The following is an 8,536-nucleotide window of genomic DNA, read 5'->3' on the forward strand; positions in this document are numbered from 1 at the left end:
TTCCCTCTGGCCTCATTGACAGCACTTGCATTTCATGAGATAAAAGGACCTTCGGAAAATTCAGCCCCTATTACTCCTGGAGTCCAGCAAGATCACGGTACAGGAAACTGCAGAATTTACAGCCTTTACTGAAAATAAACACCAGCCTTAATTCTTCTGCAAATGACAAGACACCAAAGACCGATATTATTCATAGATGCTTTTTTTAATGTACATATTTCACCGGAAACATTTAAATGAATGGTTTCTTCATAAAGCAGATCTGGCTAGATCCCCAAAGGTCCTTTACCTCTGATCAGGGAGCAGGACGTTAAACATGTGTGGAAGCAGCAGACAAAGAGCGTGGCTGTCCTCCCCGCTGCCCATCCGCCTGGAGACGCGCGCAGCGGTTCAGAAGCCGTAGCCAAATAAACCGTCAGGCAGGTCTCATTACCACAGCGACCTGAGCCGCTCAGAAAAAAATCTAACCAAATCGAATCAGGAGGCTCCTGATCTGCTAGGGAGAGGAAAGGCTGCAACGTGCAAACATGAAAATGCTGAATAAAAGATCAACTACAACAACTAGAATACAGTATAGAATTAGAACTGAGGAAAGCAATATAAAGAATGTCAATGGGCAGGCAACAGTAATTAAGAAAATTCATCGTTAAAACAAAAATAAATCAATTTGTCAATTTGTGTGAAACACATTTTGCTGCTTTTCTGATGAATTTTGCTCACTAGTGGGCAAGACAATTTCATCTGAACGCAAACAGAACTGTGACACGCTAATTCCGAGCCAGAAACAGACCTGTAACACACTAATTCTGAGATACAGACAGACATGACATAATTCCCAGACCTGTGACACTCAAGTCTGAGACACAAACCGAGCTATGACGTGCTAAATGTGATCCCCAAACAGACCTGTGAGGCACTAATTCTGAGACACAAACAGACCTATAACATGCTTTATATGATCCCCAAACAGACCCGTGAGGCACCAATTCTGAGACACAAACAGACCTATAACATGCTTTATATGATCCCCAAACAGACCTGTGAGGCACTAATTCTGAGACACAAACAGACCTATAACATGCTTTATATGATCCCCAAACAGACCTGTGAGGCACTAATTCTGAGACACAAAAAGACCTGTGAGGCACTAATTCTGAGACACAAACAGACCTATAACATGCTTTATATGATCCCCAAACAGACCTGTGAGGCACTAATTCTGAGACACAAAAAGGGACTGCAAGGACTAACCAATCACGTTACTTTAACGGCATGCAAGCGCTGCGTCCTCTGGGGTGAGGGGATGATTCCATCCTGATAGACGTGAAAAGCGAGTTTTCGATTATCTTCAGAAAGAGAAATACTTAGAAGCCACTAAGTTTTTATGATGCTCAAAGGAACCCCTCATGTTACAAGGTGTCTGAGGTTTTTGGATTTAAACAGTACGATCCTAGCTTTACCTACATTACACAATTTACTCCATCAAATGACAACACACTGCATTGGTTACAAGAGTGTTCTATTCACACTGCCTAACTAACAGCCAAAACAGAGGGTCATCACACACAACTGCATCTCCTTAGCCACATACTGCAAAAAGAACATTAGACAAAATGCACAAGGCAATGTCCAAAACACGCACTGCGTCTATCCAAAGTCTGGAAGCATGCCTGAGGTGCTGCCATGGAGACAACAATGATACAGTTAACACTGCAGTTAAGCACACAACAGGTTTGTCTTTCATCTGTGTTTAATACACTTACGTGCTTCATAGCACGTGATCAAAGATGTAGCTGCAAGAAAACATTTTGAGGGAACTGGAGTTCTGCGTGGATGGCTCCTAAAGTTCTGATGCAGGCTTCTAAGTCATAATAGTACATCAAGAACACTGCTTAATAAAGTCTTAATTAAACACACATTTTACACTGCCTTGTTTTTTATTGAAGCTATGGTTTAAACAGTGAGGGTCACTAATAGAAAAGGTATGGAAACCTGAACCTGCAGGAAAATTGCCTCTTTAAAATAAAAAAGGGTGAGGTGTACACTCCACGGGCAAAAGTATTGGGCTACCGACACATTACACGTGAATAAGAGGTCCAAATACTTTTGTCCATATATTGTACAAATCATTAAGATTACACTTGAATTCAGTGATTAAAAGGTGCGTCCAAATACATTTGACCAATCAATTCAGGAGGTGTGATCTGAGCTGCCACAGAAAAAGGAACATTTGTGCTATTCCCAACAGAATTCTAATGCAGAACGTTCAACACAATACAATGTGCCCTAATCAAAACAGGACCTTAGAAGGAAACCTGTGGCGCAACAAGCCCAGAAGGCACTCGGAGATGCTCCATGTGGACTTGGGCTTTTCCAGTTCAGTCAGCCAAATCAAAAAGAGAAGAAATGCATCAATGCAGACAGGTTATGACAGGGGCTAACAGAGGTCATCTGGAGGGAGTAAGAATAGGGATTAGTCCATGATGATTAGGAGGGGTTATGACTCGGTGTGGCGGGACATGGGTAATATGAGTCAACCATAAAAAACAACAAACATTTAGCAGCAAGAATGGTATTTAGTGGGCAGTCACCAGAGAGGAAACAAGTCTTCCCCAGAAAAGCACTGCTACCCATCTCCAGTTTGCTAAAGACCACAGAGATGTTCCACATCGTTACTGGAACCGTGTGCTGAACGTGGAAAAGAAAGAAACAGTTGAGCTTTTGGCGAAATGCACACAGAGCTGTATTTGAAGAAACTGCATATTAAACACCACATACCAATAAACACCAAAACTTCATCACAACCACTTTGCCACAGGGTTATGCCCCATACCAATAATACAAAACAGCAGTAAATGAACAACAGAAGACGTTTGTACTTTACAATGGCCAAGAAACATTCACCTCAGTCTCACTGAAAGGCTGTGTGGTTATCTGTAGCAGGATGTTCGAGCAGGACTTTCCAATACATAAATATCCCAAAATACCACCTACCTGCTGTACAGGATTGGTAAGAAAACATTTGGTTAAAGTTACTGCCAACAGAAAAGGTGACACCAGCTACTAAATTCAACTAGCTTTAATGTCATCTTTATTATCAATGACCTTGATTGTTTAAACGATTTGTTCAAGAAAGATAAGGCATGCTAAGTTTTAGATTTACAGCACAGCAAGTGCTCCTATCCAGAACGACTTGTGTGCTCCCTGGGACTTGAACCCATGACCTTGGTGTTACCTTGATGTACACCTGCTGTACCAGATGCACTACAATAGGGTTAAGCAGAGCAGTGCGCTCTGTTAATGCTTCTCATTTGATGCAGTTTCACACGCTCTCATAGGTCTCAACGTTTGCCTGCCTGTTAGTAAAGTGTTAATGAGATTTTTAATGAGGTTGATACCAAATTCGAGTGGGAGTTCAGACTAACAAAGTGACATTCAATAGGCTGAATGACTGCATTCGAGGGAGAAAAAAAGGTTGGTTTGTTTTTGATAAAATAAAATACAGACTATAACAGAAATTTACTTTAGAACGAAAATCAAATGAACCTAACAATGTTCCATTCTCGGTAGCGTATACATCTTAAATCTTTGTTGAGATGTTGCATAAAAAGACCAGCAGTGCCCTCTATTGTCGACAACTCATACGCGCCATAAATACGGCATCGTCAAAAAAAAAAAAAAGAACAAAACGTACGAATAAGGCGGATCCCCTGATTATTACCTACAACCGACAGGACAGGAACTTCATAAGATAATAAACGTTCTCTCTTTTTCTCTCTCTCTCTCTCTCTCTCTCTCTCTCTGCTAATGGACTGAACCATGTAAAACACGGTAACTCGGGACGACATATTTAACCGTTAACTGGTTCGTTAGCTGGTGTTTCGTTATTACTAACCTGTGTTTGCGTCATTTTCTAGAGACTTACCTGGACAGACAACTTTGGCAAGTGGATTTCAAGGAATTCTTGGCTATACAGAATGCATAGGGCTCGCACGAATGAATCAGCTCCCCGGTTTTAATTTCAAGAAGAGCCCGCAGCCCATTGCCTCTCCCGGCGCTGCTGAAGCGCTCTGTTTTCTTCGCCATGCTTTAAAATGTCTGTGCAGTAGCTGCGTCCATGTGCGCAGCAAAACAGCCACGGTTCCGCGAAAAGCCTGCTCCACTTACGACATTCCATACTCCCGTTTAAAGCGCATACAATTCCGACATTTGTGGTATTCTGTTACATCACTTAATAGTGTAAAAAAAAAACATTGCATTGCTTATTTGTAGTGCTTATCACATAGGAAAACTCTCTAATAATTAGACTGGATCACTGAAACTTAGTAAAGCTTATATAAGATATTTTATGAAACGCGAATATGCGCAATGCTAGCGCTTTGTTGATTCTAATGCAATCTAACGTCGCCTAACAATGACGTAAAATACGTGCGACCAAATTTCAGAATCGATGGGTCAACGACATGCTTGTTCAATGTCACCATCTTTTACGGGGAAAGCTGCGTGAGGAGGCGCATGGTATAATCTGTTAGTACAGTCACTTATCGCTCATTTCGATAGATTTAGAAACACCCGAGGTGAGTGAACTATTCCTCAGCGTTGTGTTGTGTGCGATGTTCGCTAGATTATTATAGCTCACATAGCTGGGTTAACATGGCCAGTTAAGTGGTCAATGGCACACTGCTGGCTTGCTTTAAAAACACTTTACTTTTTATCTGTGCTCAGATTATTCTCCAACATATATCGCTTTAAGAAACGCATCCTATACCTTACGTATAATTAATTCGAAAACACTGTTTTTCCCATGACGTAGAATAAATGATCTTGATAATCTTGGTAATTTACAAAAATGTCATTTAAAACCCAATTATTTTGGTGTACGTTAGTTATTGATGATGATGATGATTATTATTATTATTAGTAGTAGTAGTAGTAGTAGTAGTAGTAGTAGTAGTATTTTAACATGGTGCCTGTATATGCCTCTGATCGTTTACTGCAGTTAGTCGTTTGAAATAACATGCATGCAGAGACGTCCACTGTATATTTTTCTCTCTCTGTGTGTGTGTGTGTGTGTGTGTGTGTGTGTAATAACCATGCTATATATATTAGACAGGTATTTCAGGCATCTTTAATACATAGTGAGCCTTCAAGATGCTATGAACCATAATGTGCCACCATAAAACATGAACACCACCAGCTGTTTTAAATTAGTCCATACAAATGTGTTTGAACAAAGTTACAGTGTAACGGGTGAAAGAGTGAAGGGGAATAATATTTAGATGACTCATTTTTTCACATTTTGTGCATTGCCTCATTATACAAAATTAAAACTGAATGAACGAGCGAAACATTTTATGCTCTGTAGCCCTATTACGTCTAAGCAAGCAATTTACAGTTTAAACATATTCATAATGGTTTGACTGAAAACATTCTTTCTACATTCTCTGTAAATTCAGGAGACTTCCCGTTTACTGGATTATTATGGCACTGCGCGGGAGATGCAGGTTTATTGTCCTGGCCGTCCAGAATTTGTCTCAGCCCGGACAGCGTGCCCCGGCCTTCTCACCCCTTGTCTCCATGTCCAGAACCTTTTGCTCTTCAGCACGGACTTTCTCCCTAGATTCCTACCCGTCTGGCCCGAGGCGAAACGCGTCAGCAGGAGCCAAAGCTGAGCGCGTCTCTCCTTCCTCAGGGAGAGCTCAGAGGAACCTTTCGGCAGTAGCCCTGTCCCTGCAGAAACAACCCCTGAGTTGCAACGACCTGCTGGATTTGGGTGAAATGGAAGAAAACAGGCGCAAAGCTCTCACCTGCAGATACCAGCGGCGCTTCATTGTGGACCCCAAGCTCGCCAGAACAGTGACTGACCATCTGATCCAAGACATCGAGGATGAGAAAGCCGTCATTTTTGAGTGCAACCCAGGTAGGTTTTGGAAGTCTGCCATTCGGTATTACGGTGAGATGTTGCCTGTGTCGGTGGTATCATCAGCACTTTCTATGCTAAATTCCATGAGCTGCTGTTCTCTGTCCAGGGCCTGGCGTGTTGACCTGCTCACTGATAAACTGTGGAGCACAGAGAGTGGTCGCACTGGAAAGCGACAATTCCTTCCTGCCAGATCTGCAGGTAAGCGTGGGGTGTCCATGATTGGTGGCATTGTCCTGTCCGGATTGGGTGGAATAACATTTGATCCTGGCACTTTTCAAGGCGCTGGAGAGAAAGCTGGATGGGCAGCTGAAGGTGATGCACTGTGACTTCTTTAAACTGGACCCCGTAGGCCAGGGCAGCATGATACCTCCAGCCATGTACTCAGAGAAGCTTTTTACAGACCTCGGTATCCCCGAAGTGCCGTGGTCAGCAGGTCAGTGCCAGCTATCAGAGAAAACAAACGAGTGTTTTAATGTGTTTTAAATGAGCTTGAGGGTCGAATTAAGAATTATATAGTGAGAAATAAACATGCTCCCCTCTGGTGCTGTGTGAGCAGATGTGCCAGTGAAGGTCGTGGGAATCTTCTCCCAGAGGAACGAGAGGGGTATGCTCTGGAAGCTCATCTATGCTCTGTTCGAGCGCCTCTCCGTCTTCCGCTACGGACGGGTAGAACTGATCATGTTTATCAGCGAGAAGGAGTACAGAGTGAGTATATGTGGGGGTCCTAAGAAGGCCACTATAGTGTTAGCAGGCATCATTCTAACTTCCAGCTTTGGTGCATGTTGGTTTTGCCTTTTTGTCATTGGAATGGTAACCTGAGCTTGAACATGAATCATTTGTGTGTTTGTGTGTCTGTGTGTGTGACAGAAACTGGTGGCCAGGCCAGGAGACACTAAGGGCTATCAGGCTCTCAGTGCCCTCTGGCAGATGGCCTGTGATATTGAACTACTCCACCAGGTGAGTCAGCATTATCTTCAGCTAGGCCAAGTAGTTGACAATTGAGGAAAAAAAAATCTATCTCCCACATTTTTCTTTATTTCTCTTTTCTGTTATTTTAATGGTAAAACCATTTAAAACACTTCAAAACATATTCAATCTTCTGACAGTCTTCTCAGTACAATGGCTTGACTAAGCTTCTGACCTCCAACACTTTTGTTTTGTCTAAATTACCAGGAGCCGTGGTCTTCCTTCGTCACAACATCAAAACATGGTGGATTGGCCATTCCAAAGAGCATTGTACGTTGCCTTTGTATACACATGGAATTCATTTTTTTGATAAGTTCAGTGAGTAAATGTTTTATCTGGCCTTGTGTTTGTTAGCTACTGCCTAACGAGCACCTGTGCCTTGTGCGGCTGACCCCACGTGAGGACCTCTTCACCTCAGTTCTCACGCCCTTCAATAGCAACACGCTTGTTATGATGGTCAAGCAGTGCCTGGCCAAGAGGAAGAGCAGACTAGTGGAAAAACTCAAGTAGGTGATGACCACTTGCTCCAAGAACAGCGCAAGTGGTGAATGGAAGACATCCATCAAACTTGCTCTTGTTCCCCTTTCTTAAAGAAAAAGCTTTCCTACAGAGCCGAACTCTTAGAAATGGTGCTGATGGTGTTTGTGACATACTGTGTGTGTGTGTGTGTGTGTGTGTGTGTGTGTGTGTGCAGCTCCTGGAATCCCGGTGGCGGGCAGGACATGCTGGCACAGGCGGGCCTCCTTGAGCACGTGCTGACCGGGCAGGTGTACCCACAGGAGTACAAGCGCCTGTTTGAGCTCATAGACAAATCGGAGGAGTTCTCCCAGAGCTGGCTGTACAAGGAGATCCTGGAGAACACCCAAAGGACAGGTTGCTGTATCTAAGAGCGCTAACACCTCTGCAGCACAGTGATGCAGTAGAAAAGGAGAGACAACTCGGAAGGTTGCTGGATGCTTGTGGCTGGCACCTGCACACAAGCTAAAGGGCTCAGAGGAGACGAGTCTGCATGTTGTTTCACCAAAGAACACTGACACCGTAGCTGGCACTGTGTGTGCACTTAGGCATGTAAAACTGACCCTGATGCTCAATGTCATGATTTGATTAAGCATTTAAGACATTTGTTAAAAAATTGACTAGCGAAGCATAATCTAATATGTCAAGTGAAATATCAGCCTAGTTTTGTTATGACTATTTGTGACTAGCTAATGATATCTATCTTAACAGCTGTAGGCTAAGACACCTCTGTGTGTAGGTATCATCCACTTAGACCAATGTGACAGTTGTTTTTCATCATGGCCGTTAAAGGAATATTCAACCATTGTCAACATGTTCTTCATCTGGTGCCTCGGTAGTGTGTGGTTGATTGATTATCACTGGCAATCCTTTTAAAAATATTTTCCTACTCTTAAAAAAGAAAGCTTATAACCGAAGCATAAGGGTTGTTGAGCTCCTTCACACCAGGAGTGAAACTTTCTTAAATGTCAGTTGTTTTTTCTGTTCTTTGGTAAATAAAGAGGCGAGTTGCAATTATTATTCAGAGTAATTGTCCATCTGCTAAATATTTAAAGAATAGTTTGAAAAATGTGAGAGTATTCCTTTAAAGCCAAATGTAGTTTGGGGGAGGGGGGGTTGCTTTCTTCCAGC

The 8,536-nt window shown here is 42.7% G+C and overlaps 2 protein-coding genes across 2 annotated transcripts in view; one reads left to right on the plus strand and one right to left on the minus strand.

Moving 5' to 3' along the window:
• Window positions 1–4,279, minus strand: part of smyd3 (SET and MYND domain containing 3) — a 111,011-nt gene extending 106,732 nt beyond the window's left edge. The window contains exon 1 of the mRNA XM_026999906.3: window positions 3,926–4,279. Coding sequence (XP_026855707.3) covers window positions 3,926–4,086 — 161 coding nt within the window. The 5' untranslated portion in view covers window positions 4,087–4,279. The remainder of the gene's footprint in view (window positions 1–3,925) is intronic.
• A 140-nt stretch (window positions 4,280–4,419) lies between these two features.
• On the plus strand, window positions 4,420–8,425 carry tfb2m (transcription factor B2, mitochondrial). Its single transcript, XM_026999896.3, has 9 exons — window positions 4,420–4,577; window positions 5,457–5,920; window positions 6,030–6,121; window positions 6,203–6,356; window positions 6,480–6,628; window positions 6,791–6,880; window positions 7,097–7,159; window positions 7,244–7,395; window positions 7,584–8,425. The coding sequence occupies exons 2-9, from the start codon at window positions 5,482–5,484 to the stop codon at window positions 7,774–7,776; spliced, it is 1,332 nt and encodes a 443-aa protein (XP_026855697.2). The 5' UTR covers window positions 4,420–4,577; window positions 5,457–5,481; the 3' UTR covers window positions 7,777–8,425.
• The last annotated feature ends 111 nt before the right edge of the window (window positions 8,426–8,536 follow it).

The sequence above is a fragment of the Electrophorus electricus genome, chromosome 10, assembly GCF_041902795.1.
Source record: "Electrophorus electricus isolate QZ-2024a chromosome 10, ASM4190279v1, whole genome shotgun sequence".
NCBI classification, from domain to species: Eukaryota; Metazoa; Chordata; class Actinopteri; order Gymnotiformes; family Gymnotidae; genus Electrophorus; species Electrophorus electricus.